This window comes from Bradysia coprophila, unplaced genomic scaffold (genome assembly GCF_014529535.1).
Source record: "Bradysia coprophila strain Holo2 unplaced genomic scaffold, BU_Bcop_v1 contig_297, whole genome shotgun sequence".
In the NCBI taxonomy this organism is placed as follows: Eukaryota; Metazoa; Arthropoda; class Insecta; order Diptera; family Sciaridae; genus Bradysia; species Bradysia coprophila.
The window spans coordinates 3,328,726-3,344,888 of record NW_023503555.1 but is presented as its reverse complement, the minus strand read 5'-3'; the positions used below and the strand labels follow the sequence as shown (position 1 = coordinate 3,344,888).

Here is a 16,163-nt window from a genome sequence, read left to right as displayed (position 1 = left end):
GCAGCACCAAGCAGCAGCAGCAATAAAAGTTGAAAATAGTACGAACATACTTTGCATACAATGAATTGCTCCCATCGGCACATGGGGCTGTCTTTGTATGACTTTCAAATTGATTTTTATTTTCAAACTTAATTTATATGCTTGTAACGAGCTATGAAATTTAATCGCAACTTTATCTATAAAAACATTGTATATATATCGCTGCGCTAGGCAAAATGTATATACATTTTGGTATATGAAACGACGAAGGGAATAAAGGGCTACCAGGCATCATAAAATATTTATTTTCTAAGTCCGTCTTTTAATCACTAACTTCTTTAGATTAAACATAAATTTTCCAGATTAAATTGCATCAAGTAGAACAGCGAACTTATTATTTAATGGCCCAGCGCTCCGTTCATATACGATATTAGGTATATGTATGATCAAGATGCAAAAGGAAAAGACATAAGTCCATTATAATGTTGTTGCCGGTTGTGGTTGTTCTTTTTAAATTCTGTATTATACTTTTCATTGTCGTTTTGTGGATACTGCACTCATATAAAAATACCGAACAACCGAACAGAGAAAGAGAAACCCTAAGGGATCTCGTGACGTCACGTTTTCATGAAGCATTAATATGGCCGATGCGGCGTCCGTCGACACACCTCTTTGTTATCTTTGCTTGATTTTTGCTCACTTTTAAAGTCGTTTTATGTGATTTTGCTTGTATTTCATCGTAAATGTCGGCATAATATGGCAGAGGAGAATGCATACATTAGAATTATAATATATATACCAAAACCGTACCCAATATCAAGTGTATAAAAATGAAACTGAAACATGAACGAAAAATTGTACGAAAAAGAGAAAAAAATTAATTTTGTGCTTAATTCAGTTTTGTGTTATTAACAACAATGGGTATTTAGTAGCAAAACAAAGTAAAGATTATTTATCCTCCTCCTAACAATGGGCTGCATAAAATAGTTGTGGGAAAAAATGCTGGTCTGGAATGTTTTTTTTTTCCTCTCTTCGCTGTTCTTCATTTAAAATTTTTATTTTTGGCTAATTTCCATGCGCTGTTAAATTCAATTTGAAGCAGTCAGTTCAACATCAAATGGATTGTGTAATTCCTTGTGTAAATATTGATGATTTTTGAAAGGTTAAAATCTCTTGAGAGATTCTTACTTGCGATAACACTTGACAACGCATTTAATCAAACGAATTTATTTTCCAGTTGAATTTTTTTTCTGCTACACATTTTACAGCGATGTGTAAAAGGTTACCAAACTTTCCGTACCATGTAAACATTTTGTAATACACAATGTTGTGCAGTGCGGCAGAGCTTATTGTTGAGAAAATGATTTCTTTTATTGAATTTTCTTGATTTTCTGCACATTTTTTTTTTTAAATCTAAAGAAAATATGTTTTTTTATGTGAGCGGTGCGAGGTTTGATTAACCTTATTTTCTTCACTCAAATTGTCATGAGAAAATAACGTTTTGTTGATGCTTTGTCATTTGTCTGATGACAGTTCTGTGAAGAAAATTCCCATTTTTCCCTCTTGTTTTGACGAGAAAATATAAATTTTCTACACCGAACTGTCATATTTGTTTTTAAAAATTGTGTAAATAATAGATGTTTTTGTTTCGTGGAGAAAAGTGGTTAATCACACCTCGCTCTGTCCGTGAAAATTCGCCGTTGTTGGAATTTCCTATTTATTTCCATCGGTAAACAATAGATTATTTGTTTACCTAGTGAAAATGAGTTTGAGGTCAACACAACGTTTTTCACAACAAAGACATCTGAAGTTTCAGCTGAGGTAAGAAAATGACTATTTTCACCATTGCATTATGAAAATAACTATTCTTGAATTTTCTCGAAATATCATGAAAACTTCCACGAATTTCTCAAAAAGCATTTTCAAGAAATTTTGAGAAAATAGGCCCTGATGTACGGAGAATCTTAATTTTTTTAAAATTTCATTTGTTGTCGAGTCTCGAGTACTTAATGAATAAATATTGAAATTGCAAACCAAAATATGCTCCGCTCACAATGTTTTCTTTTACACGAAAATATCTGACTTTTCGTTATCGTTATTTATCTATCGATCTTTAAAATCTCTGAACCGTTCAGTGCATACCTATGATCACAGGCAAAACTTCCGTACGGAAAATATCATGACGCATATTTTCGTATTATAATTCACATAATAATAGACTTATATCGGCCGAGCACACCTGTTATTAAATTGAAATTAACTGCAATGTAAGTTAGGAAAACATAATCGAAGAATTATATCGTTTTACTATATTAAAAGAAAAGAAATAAACGCAAAAATATGAGTTACAGTTTACTTATACACACAGACAGAGATTTGTAATTCTTGGCTAATTTACATGGGCTGGGCTTTAGTTTTAATATCACGAAATGAAACTCCCTGAAAACCTTTTGCTAATATCGCAATTTGTGGTGCAGGTTGATATTTTTTAACATTGAAGTCACACCTTGTGGTATCAAAAACAAATTGTTTTTCTTTCATTGCTTAACTACTTGTTGGAAAATGTTTGAGTCAAAACCATGGTCATCGCTTCGGGAAGAAAATTTCTGTATAATAAATAAGCTTCTTCTTTTTCTTAAAAAAATTGAGAGAATTAGAGCAAAAATAGTCTATCTGAGGTGATCCTGTTCTAGAGCTTGAGTTCATATTAGTCCTTTTAGTCTAACCGATGTGATGTTGTCGCTATGCCTAGGACAAAAATATTTTTTCGGCACAATTTTGTTCTTGAGCTACAGGGTGGCATAATGACGAGGAATAGACAAATATTTTACAGCTTAGGTCAGTAAAACAAGTAAAAGCCAAAATGGATGTATAACTTCTACACGAAGGCTGTCCATTGTATCCTTAAGCTGCTTAAGATTTACTTTTGACAAATAACCACGTTAGCCCCTCCTTGCTCGATAATATGCTACCATTTTTTTTTTAAATCGCCTAGTGTTTGATACAAAACCTATTACTTCATTGGTTTTGAAATACATTTGGCTACATAAGACAACGGGTAGGTAAAGGCCATTCCTTATTTTTATCATCGCGATAATGCTTTACTGAATACGTTTTCTGTGAAAATTCGCGAAAATGTTGTCACGATTAAATGCTCTGCTTTCGTCTCAATTGACATTGTGCTACTCTTTACAAATAACATCCCAGCAAACGAAGTAACAATTTAGCATTGCTGGCTGTTACAGGTGGTATAATTGTAACATTCCAAAAATCTAATACGCTCTTTGATACCCAATTTGATTGAATCGAAAGTCTGCTCGTTTAAAAAAAAAAACGCCACAATCTTGTGTTCTCATTTCGTTAATGTTTTCCTTTCTTTCGTTTTTTTTTTGCCTTAATAAAATTACAAAGAAGATGCATGCTTATCATTTTATCGATCGATTTATTTTCGCAAAATGAACAGAAAAGAAAAAAAAATTCATTGTCCTGAGGCTAGATTTTTTTCATCGACAACGTTCGTAAGCAAATTTCTTATTTTTTAAGTTAATTTTTTTTGTGATTAAAATGGTTTGAGCGATCGATCTGCTTCTTATGTACATGGTAATAGGTTTTGTTTCGTTGTTTTTTTTTATTGGATGCATGGAATACCAAAGTCGATCGATGCACTGCAGGCAAATAATTAGCAATTTATTTATTTGACGTAATTTTTGTTTATCGTCCAATTTAGTTGTCCAAATCTAACGTCCTCATCAAATTTTATGTTTGGTATGACTGACCTTTCCATTTTTCCAATCATTTTATTTTTGGAAATATTTATTTTCATATGTGCGTGCGGTGTGATTAACCGTACTTTCTTCACTCACTAGACTATGAGAAAATTAGGCTTTGTTGATGCTTTCTCTTATGACAATTCGGAGGAGTTCATTTTCTCCCCTCTTGTCCTTATTACATGAGAGAAAATAGCAATTTTATCCCCCGCGGTGTCATCAGTCAAAGCGTCAATACCAACATCATTTTCTGATGGCCTTTTGAGTGGAGATAATAAGGTTAATCAATCACATTAAAACGTTGTGTTCACCAATGGAAGAAAATGAGAAATTCCAAAAAAAGCGAAGGTTTTCGCTCGGTAAACAAAGAACTATTTATCGTCCATGCTATACATAAATTTCATATTCTCCGGTCTGTAAACAAAAGGAAATATTTTTGATTCATAAGTGGCCTGACACGCAACAATCAATAATATTTTTTCAAATGTAAACCGCAATTTATCTTGCGTTGTTCAAGTCTATTTGAATTGGGATTTTCCGATGTTTTTGTCTTACAATAGTTGCAATTGCATCAGCAACAATTCGCCGTTTCCACTTTAGAAAACTTTAAATTTATCATCGCATATCGACTCGAATTAGCAATGGGTATACGTTCCACTTCTCGACTGGTGGAAACGAAATATTGCAAACAAATAAATTATTACAAACGCAGTGGTAACATAGGTAGGTAAAAACCTAAGCGAAAAATATTTTATCTCGACTATTTTATCAGCTTTACCAATAATAAAAAAAAGCGAAAAGAAATCCGAAAACCACGGAATTGCAATAAACAAATAAAATATTAAATATATAAACGGTCGATAATCTATTTTCATTTTATAAAAACAATTGAAAACAAACCTATCCCGAATAGAGTGTATAAAAGTTCAATTCATCTCTGACCCTCAATATAAACTTCTCATTCCGAAAACAATTTTTCTCGCTGAAACAGAGAAATTCCCCTCAATGGTGTACTCCATCATGTCGCGCACTGCAATAATAAAATGTTCGAAACACTGAGCTGCATCAACCACACGGGTTGTACGTTGTAGCTAGTTTTTGGTTTCCGTTTTTTTTTTTCTAGAGTTGAGTGCATGTAGGCTTTGTCTTTCGGAAAAAGGCAAAACACCGTCAATATTTTATGGGTTTTTCTGTGTTGCGCATAGTGAAGACGAAGGAGAAAAAAAATCATAAATTTTATAACATTCCAATAATGTTCTAATGTGCATGGTATCACGGTATGATTGGCTTACATGCATATGATACGTACATATACGTACAAAAATGTATGACTCAAAAGCCAGGAAAGAAAGAAAAAACACAGAAATAATTTCAAAATGAAACATGCGGAGATAAAAGTTTCGTATTTATGAAAATAGATAACATAAATGAAACTTGGGAAATGGTTGCACATATAGCCTGCACATACAACAATAATTTTTTTCTTTAGTTAGTTTCGCAGATAAAATATTTTCGAATGAAAAAAAAATTGCATCGAGAGTTTAAACGGATTACAATAAAAGTCGCTAAGGATCAAGAGAACTATATGCTGTGGAAAAGCATAAAGTTTGTTACGTAGATATATTTGTTACGAAAAGGTCATTTTATTATTATTTATTTGTTATTTTATTATTCACTGGTTTAGTTATGCATATTTTACACACAAAAAAAGAATAAGAAAAAAATCGCAACAATTTTATAACAAAATAAATAAGCAGCACAGAGATAAATTAATTGTTTTCTGATTTATTGTTGGCAATTTTGCTGTAGGAGCTGTATGGAAATAAAAGGAAAAGAAAAAAAACATTCAAGTACTTTACAACAAAGCGAATTAAGTTATGGAACTTATTGCTCAACGCAAGTATTTCAATTTCGGATAGTTTATGGGATTTCGTTCAGTTGGGGGGATATCGAAATAATATAAAAATGAAATATATGAGTAAATGGATGGTGTAGCATAAACTTTCTTTGCGACAGACAGACTGAATGAATCCATTCAATGAAGGTCGTGAGTATTTATCACTTTATGCCAGTGCTCCTAATTGTGGACGATGTGTGAGTGTTCGCTCAAGATCATATTGAACATGACTTATCGAGCGTCCAAACTAAACTGTAATTGAATATTTTGCTGGAAAAATTTAGTGTCTACCCCAATCTAGCACTGCCTGAATATCATCAATCGATGACAAATTTTCTAAATAATCGATATAATATCAATCGAATAAATCATCCAACATGCCTACATTGGAACCATAAATATAGGATGTCCAACAAAATCTTCATGTTTTTTTTTTACACTCCAACTCGCAATTCAAATACCCATTTTCCAGTGTATACTTCCCTGTTGACATCTATTGTTCTTATTCCGAATGAAGTCCGATTTGAGACACAGTTCATTTTGAAAATATTGAGATATAAGAACGAACAAAATGTTCCCAACTTGCGAATAAATTGGAATTTTTCTAATACGATGTGTTGTCAACCTCGGCTCCGCCTCGACAATTGTTATTACCAAAACTATTTAGGCACATGATATGAAAATTGCTATTGCATTGATAACAAAATGTTCGAGAGACATATCTTTTTCAGCCTATTTTAAAATTGAATACCTACAGCCGATAGGAAAGTTACTAACTGGATTATTTGCGATATTTTTAATTAACACAGATTCTCTGAGCATCAGATTTTATGGACATCCAGAGAAATAACAATAAAAAAGTAAGAAAATAACCCGCTCTAGATGCTCTAGATCCGTGCTTAAAAACGGATGCCATCTGTTATCGAAACCGACAGCAAAAAGAAACAATAAGCTCAAACCCCCATTAGTATAGCAATGAATGTTAAACCTAGTGAAGTAATAGATTTTACCTCAAAGATGTCTAGATCAAAAGAAGTAACAGATTCGATCACTAGGGGTGCTTGCCGTATGTAAAAGCTTATTTTCCGATGTAAATTCTTTTGTAACTGACTAATTCCAAAAATATTATTCCATTCTCGATATCGATATCCAATAAATTTATTAGTGTTCAACACTCGATATGGTGGTTACAAGCAATATAAATGTTTTACTCAGCCAACCTTGCTCAACCACTAATTTGTCGACGGTTTATTTCTTTTCATTTTTTTTGTGTGTGAATAATTACGGTTCTCACGAGTTGATCACATTTCTATTCTGAGATGGATGTCTTGAACGATGGGTTATAATTGTTATAAAAAATAAACTTTGGCGCCCGTTAAACTATCGAATCTGTGAGGTTTTTTTATATCGCTGTTTTCGATAAAAATGGCAGCCCGAGCACAGTATATTTACATACCATTTTATTATCATTCAAACGAAATGGGTAAATTTATTTTTATTATAAAATTTATTATCGGTTGTAATGTAATGCGTTTTCGTTTCTCGTTCCACCATACGAAAAATATAATATTCTACCCGTAATTTACATAAATGACTTGTTTGACTATTGATGGAAATATATATATATATAGAAATAACAAAACGGTCTCTTCTGTGGCCTCGTATTGCCACGAACTTTGTGTGGTCTTTTTTTTTGTTACTCGTACTGAACACACAACGTTTCACATTTCGATGAATATTATCCACACATGAAATCGATTTGCTTAAAATAAAATGTAGACAAAATTATTGTTCTGTTACACGAATTGTTGAACAATTTTTCGCGATATAATTGTCCCTGTCTATGAATTATGCCATTGATTTGTAATCAATTTCCAATCAAATCAAAGTCGGAGTAATCGTCGAGGAAGTGAGTAAATTTTGGGATTTATATTTAGAAACGGCAAGTGTATCGGGATGTAATTGTTGAATGGGACATGATGCGAAATTCCAACCAAAGTACAAAATTCACACGAGTTGGAATTTTCTATTTTTTGCCAAGGTAAACAGAACCATTCTCATGTAAGAGTTGTGACAAAATGAACATTTTCTCCACTGAATTGTCAATTCTAAGAGTGATGAGAGAAATATGACATTTTCTTAACACATTTGAGTGTACAAAGACAGAATTTTCGCAATGCACACTTGAAAAATCTATTACTTCGTTTGTTATAATATTTCGTCATTAAAAGGGAATAGCAGTGAAAGTTCACTGCTTACTTTCGTGATAGTGATCGATAACAGATGACTAGGAATTTAGCATAATTTCCAGTTTATTTCGAATAAAGTCGATCGAAAAAGTGAACTATTCAACAGAAAGACACAGCAAAATTGTGGGTACCGAAACCCTGAACTCAGTCAAACTTAATTTCGTCAATTTTTTTTAATTTAAAGATTGTCTAAAGTTAGTTGGTCTTGGTTGTTAGGTAAATCTATGTTGTATGTTGCAGAAGAAACTATTTCAGGTCGAAGCTTTATTGTCTTTAGGATAGCTACTCTACAAAAACATTAACCATCAAGGTCAAGGTAACGTAATTTAATAAGAAAAAACGAAACAACCAAAGTAAACAACCTTAGAAATTATGCCACATAATTTGGGTGGGTCAGGTTCCTTGACTGACTGATTTTTTCGATAGGTTTTCGTAATTGTTAAAAAATACCATAAAATTGTCTTGCTTTTTAAATAAAAACTAATTTTCAGAAAGCAAACATCAAAGCAAACTCATCCTTACATTTTCCATCGAGCAAAAAACAAATTTGGGAAAAAGTCCTAGATTATTACTTTGGTATTTTCCATTAACAAACTTGGGTCCCAAGAATTTTACTCCTTGTAGAATATAAAAAAGTTAAGTCCTTTGGAAATTACTCTAGTTATCGTGTTGCCAAGCAAAGAGACAACAATTCTTTGGGAAGTATCTCTAAGATCTTCAAACTTGTCCGCAATAATTTCCCCGTCGAAGAAATAGACAAAGTTAGACTAACATTTTCTTACATTTCGGTTGATGGTCATTCATTCATGCATTTTCAATCATAGTGAACCCATAGTGTAACAAACATTTTCGAGTGATTTGATGGTGTTAACTTAACACTGTTAAGGAACAAAGTCAAAGGAACGAAAATCTTTATCCAGATGAACGAAGAGAAGTTACTTGATTTTAATTCTATTTCTGCCAAAATTCATCTGATGATCATTAATACCAGAGAGTTAAAGTATTCTCCGCGAATGTACCAAAAAAAATCTTTTCCTTCAATAACTTGATACTAACACCCTTGTAATTTTAGCTGAAAGAAAAGCACATTCTTTCTTAAACTCGTCAAAATGTGTCACCTTTTTATCACTAAATCTATTTCTTTTTTTATTTAAACAATCGCTTGATACAAAATCTATTACTTCATTAGTTTTAGCATACGCACGCATAGCTTTATAAAGAACGATATCCAGAATTCTTTTTTTTCATTTTTCCCATCGTTGTCAATAACAGATTAGCGACCGAATCGAATCTTTTGTGTTTTTTGAATCTAGTTTGGGGCTGTTCACATATTACGTCATGCTCAAAGGGGGGAAAAGGTACATCAAAACGTGATGGTTCTAAAAAATTTATGTTAAATTTAACAGTTTTTACATGATGATGGGGAGGGGGTGTCGAAAATTGCGTAAAATAACATGACGTAATATCTGAACAGCCCGTTAACTGAACATTCTACATTACATTCAATCAGTTAAAATGAAAACATTTGCATCTTTGGTGCAATAAACTTTTCAATTGATATTGTGTCTGGTGCTAAAGTCTTCCAACCGAGAGCCATAAATGAAGAATTTTATTTATCTAAATTAGATGAAAGAAACAAGAAGATTATCATTAGACGGGATGGCTTGTTCACTTGCATATTTGCATACAATTTCTTAATAAAATTTTTTTTCTCTTCAGCCATCCCACTTTTTATTATAAAATTTCCGTATAAAATTATCAAACCACACACTCTAATTCTCATTGGTCGTCAATTTTGTTGTTTTTGTTTTTAAAGAGTCAGTTGTTAATTTATTTAATGATTCGCATGGTTGAGGTAATGTCATACAATATAGCCAAAGGTAATTTTCATGCTTCACATATTTTTTATCTTCGTTGGTTGTTCTGCCGTTTTTATTTCATTTTTCATTTTTCTTGTGTTATTCTCCACCGTTCATATTATATTATGTTATTTATGTGCATAAATTGTGATGAAAATATGCAAACTATTTTTGTGTGAGAGAGTGCTGCATGCAAAGCCCACCTCACAATAATCTCCTCTTTTTTTAAGTTTTATTTTTTTTATGATATTAATATCATGGATGTGACGGTAAAAACACAGCAAAATCATGTTCCAAAGTGTGCGTGTGCATTAGTTGCAATCTCATAAATTAATTTCAACTCGGAATTAACATGAATTCATATCACAAATATTGACAGAGATATAATACACCCAGTCACGTGGTCATGGAATATCAATTGAAAAGAAAATTCTATTTTCGATTCGAGTTTATAGTGAGTGAGAGACACACTTGCGTTCGCGCAATTCATTTGTACATTCAAATATTTGAATTTGTTTAACATAATGCTATTCGGATTAGCGCAATATCCCATCCACTTGACGTGTATTGACACGCATTAGCGAATGTTTAAGAGAACGCGATTATTTATTATTTGATTTGATGTGGTGTGCAATGTGCATTTGAGTAGCTCTATCGTCATTCGTGGCATCGTTGAATGCAATAAGCAAATGTCCAGCAAATAAACAGCTAATATTTGCATACACCAATCAATCGTTGAAATTCTTTTCTCGCCTCTAGACAGACACTTACCCCACGTAGTGCAAATAGATATCCATAATCGTCTGTCCGTTAGTTTGCTCATCGAACTTGAAAATTAATTTTTTTTTCAATTTTTTCTCATTACAGGATCACCACCACTTACCGGCTCCGGTACCGTACGCGTTATCGTTCAGGACATGAACGATCACAATCCCGAATTCGAGCGGCACAACTATCATGCAACAGTGCTGGAAAATTCTCCCGCCGGTACGAGTGTCCTTCAACCGAAAGCATTCGACAAAGACACCGGATTGAATGCCAAAATTCGATTCAGTTTGCTCGGCGAGAAGGTGGAACGTTTCCATATCGATTCGGATACTGGTCTGATTACAACTGCTATGGTTTTGGATCGTGAAGAGATGAGCGGTTATCATATGACCCTAATGGCACAAGACAGTTCGCCGACAGAACCGAGAGCGTTTGCTGTTAATCTAACTGTGGCTGTTCTGGATGTTAATGACAACAGTCCGGTGTTTGCATCGTCTACCTTCAATATCAACATTCCTGATCGTATAAAGCCGGGTCAATTTGTTTACGGAGCTGTGGCCATCGACAGTGATGAGGGTGATAACAGTCGAATCATTTACTCCATTAGCGGTAAAGCGAAGGATAAATTTACCATCAACGGAAGTACGGGAGTGATTAAAACCGCTCAAGAACTAGCACTGAATGGTCAGGGAAATGACAAGACCTACAATTTAATCGTTCACGCCTTTGACCAAGGAGCCGAGTCGAAATCAGCCAGTGCAGAGTTGAATATAATTTTGAGGCCAGCGCATCTGTTCCCAACATTCTCATACATGGCAAACAACCAATTCACATTATCCGAGGACATGCCCGAAAATCATATCGTAACCAAATTAACAGCCACGTCTCCGAAGAGAGGAGCTGTGGCCAACATTAATTACTCTATTGCTGGCGGGAATGTGCGGGATGCATTGAAGATCGATTCCAACACCGGCGAAGTGTCGATTTCGAAAGGTGGACTAGACTATGAGATCCTTCAACAGTATGAAATTTGGATCGAAGCTGCCGATTCGGATCGTCCTAGTTTGAGAAGTGTAGTTCGGATAACAATCAATGTCACCGATGCGAATGACAATGCACCAGTCATGGACAAATTGATTTACAATTCGGATGTAATGGAAGAGGAATCGCCACCACTACTCGTCACCAAAGTGTCAGCAATTGATCAAGATTCCGGTGAAAATGGTATCGTCACCTATCGACTGAAGAACGACTTTGACGGATCATTCGAAATCGATGCGGACAGTGGGGAGATCTATACCAGTGTTAAATTGGACCGAGAGGACATTCCAAATTACGAATTGATCGTTGAAGCTGTGGATCAGGGCATGCCACAACACACCGGCACTGCAAGTGTTTTGGTTCAGATTTTGGATAAAAATGATAATCCGCCGAGGTTCACCCGTTTGTTCAGCGTAAATGTAACGGAAAACGCTGAGATCGGGTCATTTGTTATCAGAGTTACATCGTCCGACCTGGATATCGGTGAAAATGCCAACGCGACGTACAATTTTACGGAAAATCCCGGAAACAAATTTTCGATCGACCCAATTACGGGTAATGTTACGGTTGCTGGGCATCTGGATCGTGAACAACAAGACGAATTTGTTTTGAAAGTCGCTGCTGTTGATGGTGCTTGGCGAGCTGAGACACCTCTTACCATAACTTTGTAAGTAAAATTAATTTTGTTCGTTGGAGGCTGGTAGAGAGATAGAAGTTCGCCGAGAAATTAATGCTTTTTCGCTTTCCCATTTACAGAGTCGATCAAAACGACAACGCACCCGAATTCGAGCACAGCTACTACAGTTTCAACTTTCCCGAGCTTCAGAGATCCGTGGCATTTGTTGGTCAAGTGATAGCAACCGATCGTGACAAACAGGGACCGAATTCAGTCATTTCATACTCACTCCAACAGCCATCCGATCTGTTCATCATCGATCCGGCAACTGGAGAAATACTCAGTAAACGTACTATCCGTTACAAGCACACCCAAATGGAATCATCGCCCGAAAATATGTACGTGCTGACGGTCCTAGCAACGGACAACGGCAAGCCACCAATGTACTCCGAATGTCTGGTCAACATCAATGTGGTCGATGCGAATAACAATCCACCGCGATTCGATCAAAAGGAATATTTGTCACCGGTTCCAGACGATGCGGTCGTCGGACAAAGAGTGGTTCAAGTTCAGGCTAAGGACGAATTTGATTTCGGCGTAAATGCTGAAGTTGACTACATGATCTCCGGTGGCAACGGTTCCAGTAATTTCATAATCAACAAATACGACGGTTGGATCTCGGTGTCGAAGCCATTGCAGAACAGTCAATCGATGAACGCGTATGAACTGTATGTAAAAGCCGTTGATCGGGGCTCACCACCGCAACAAGACGAAGTGATTGTACGCATCATGGTGACCGGTGAAAATAGATACAGTCCCGTCTTCACAGCACTCAGCTATCAGGTTATTGTTCCGGAAAATGAGCCGATCGATTCGACCATACTGACGGTCAGTGCGACAGATTTGGATGATGGACCGAATGGCATGATCAGATACGCGATTTCCAGTGGTAATGTGAAGAAGGAGTTCGGTGTGAATCCAGTGACCGGTGCCGTAACTATTCTTCAGCCGTTGGACTATGACGTCATTCAAGAATATCATTTGAACATCACAGCGCAAGATCTTGGATTCAAGTCGAAAAGTGCGGTGGCAATGTTAACCGTCACCCTAACAGACATCAACGACAACGAACCCGTGTTCAATCAAACCGAGTACCACGCATTTTTGGCCGAAAATTCACCAGTTCGAAGTTTCGTATACAAAGTCATCGCAACCGACAAGGACTCGCCTAAAAATGCGATCACCCATTATTCGATCATTGGGGGCAGTGGAAAGGACTTGTTCGCTATCGATCAGGCAACTGGTGTGGTAACATCCAAAGTGACATTCGATTATGAAGAGGACAATCTTCACGATCTGATCGTCATGGCCGTCAATCCCGATTCACCCATGTCAAGTACCACCAAAATCCAGGTTCACATAACCGGCGTCAATGAATTCTATCCGAGATTCGTTCAGCCGGTCTTCCATTTCGATGTTTCTGAGTCGGCAGAAATCGGAACCAGTGTCGGTTTGATTCAAGCTACAGATAAAGATGCTGGTGATGATGGTCGAGTTTATTATCTACTGGTCGGTTCTAGCAACGACAAGGGATTCAGTATCAATGCAGAGAGTGGTATAATGACTGTGTCCAGGAATTTGGATCGTGAAACGCAGAGTCGTGTCGTGTTGACCGTTATGGCGAAAAACTTTGGTGGAATTCGTGGCAATGACACCGATGAGGCGCAAGTGATCATATCGATTCAGGATGGTAACGATCCGCCGGAATTTTTATTGGATTTGTATGAAGCAACGGTATCGGAGGGATCTGATGTCGGAACGAGTGTTGTCAGTGTGAAGGCTGTCGACAAGGATGTTCGACCGCAAAACAATCAGTTCAGTTATTCCATCATTGGCGGCAATGTTGATCAGTCGTTCAAGATCGATCCACAGAGCGGAAATATTCAAACTTCACGGAAGTTGGACCGAGAGTCAATGGACAGTTACAGTTTAATCGTCGGAGCAATAGATGTTGGCATTCCACCACAGACTGGCACCACTTTGGTTCGGATTTCAGTTGGAGGTGAGTTGACTTAGTTTGAATGGGTAGTTGCTCTGATGGTGTTCAGAGTCATGTTCGAGCGGTGGAACTAAAAAATTTTCCATTTCAGATATAAACGACAACGGACCAACATTCGAGTCATCAAACACCATTGGTTATGTATCGGAAAATGAACCGCCTGGCACCAGCATCATGACCCTAACAGCAATCGACCAAGATCTTCCACCGAACGGAGCACCATTCACCTATCAATTGATCGGTGGACGTCACAAATCGTTCGTCACAATCGAAATGCATTCGGGTCTGATGAAAACGACGCGTAGCATTGATCGCGAATCGACATCCAAATTGGAATTGCTCGTCGAAGTGGAAGACAATGGTACGCCGAAATTGCGATCACAGCATCCGATCGTTGTGCATATTTTGGATCAAAATGATACACCATCAACACCGCGTACCGTTCACATACTGTTGCATGTATTCAATCAGAAATTACCGGTCGGTAAGATCGCCGACGTCCATCCAAATGACTTGGATACAACCGGTGACTACAAATGCAAAATTTTAATGGATTCGAATCCTGCGGGCGCATTTAAAATTGTGAATGGCTGCAATTTGCATGCATCGCCCGATATACCCATACAAGGTTACTCGTATTCGGTGTCGGGTAACGATGGCAAGCATTCGGATGTTGTATCAACAGTGAGTGTTGAATTTATGTTCTTCGACAATCGAACGGTGGAACATTCGGTGACAATCAAAATGTTCAATATGAGCGCCATTCAGTTCATATCCAGTTATTATCGCAGTTTTTTGGATGTTATGAAAGCGGCTGTTGAGTCGAACGATGTCATCACCATGTACAGTTTGCGTGACACGAATTCCAGTCTGGAAATAACCGTTGCTGTACGAATGGGAGCGGCCGGAGGTTATCGATCGACATCGTTTTTGATTGAACGGTTCAATAAGAAACGGAATGCCATGATCCAATTGCTGCAGATATCCAACATAACCATTGGTTACACACCATGCGATGAGGCCATATGTGATAATGGAGGTGTGTGCTCACAGCAAATCAATGTTGGCGATGAGACTCGAATCATTGACAGCCAATCGCTGATATTCACATCGCCATCGGTGAGTCACGACTTCAAGTGCAGTTGTTCGGATGGATATACTGGCCTCAAATGTGACAAAAGAACAGATCCGTGTGCACCGAATCCATGCCAGGCTGGTGGACACTGTCGTCGACAAGGATACGATTTTCAATGCACTTGTCCCAGTCATCGTGAGGGCAAAGTTTGCCAATTGGAGCGTGGAGACGTTTGCAGCAGTATGCCTTGTAAGAACGGTGGTTCGTGCCGGGAAAGTCCTGATGGTTCGTCGTTCTTCTGCTTGTGTCGTCCAGGTTTTCGTGGAAATGAATGCGAAACGGTAGCCGATTCGTGTCGACCGAATCCATGCCTGCACGGAGGACTTTGCGTTAGTTCGAAGCCGGGATACAAATGCAGTTGCGTTGATGGTCACTACGGAATACACTGTGAGAGATCGACATTCGGTTTTCACGAACTGTCGTACATGTCGTTTCCAGCCCTCGATGCAGCCACCAACGACATTTCAATTGTCTTTGCTACAACGAAACCGGATGCTCTGCTGATCTACAATTATGGAACACAGAGTGGTGGAAGGTCTGACTTCGTGGCAATGGAAATTGTTCGAACAAAAGCTGTGTTCTCGTTTGGCGGTGCAAGAACTGCAATTACATCTGTGGAGACCGGAGGAGCTGATGGCACTTTATCGAATGGAAAATGGCACAAAGTTACTGCCACGCGAAATGGACGAGTGATGTCGCTGAGTGTATCCCGATGCTCTGACAATGGAGATGTCTGTGAAGAATGTCGACCAGGCGATGCATCTTGCTATTCAGACGACGTGGGTCCCACTGG

At 37.1% G+C, this 16,163-nt stretch overlaps 1 protein-coding gene across 1 annotated transcript in view; it reads left to right on the top strand.

Moving 5' to 3' along the window:
• LOC119078905 (cadherin-related tumor suppressor) overlaps positions 1-16,163 on the top strand; it is a 194,804-nt gene that overhangs the window by 175,018 nt on the left and 3,623 nt on the right. The window contains exons 14-16 of the mRNA XM_037186634.1: positions 10,619-12,227; positions 12,317-14,238; positions 14,327-16,163. Coding sequence (XP_037042529.1) covers positions 10,619-12,227; positions 12,317-14,238; positions 14,327-16,163 — 5,368 coding nt within the window. The remainder of the gene's footprint in view (positions 1-10,618; positions 12,228-12,316; positions 14,239-14,326) is intronic.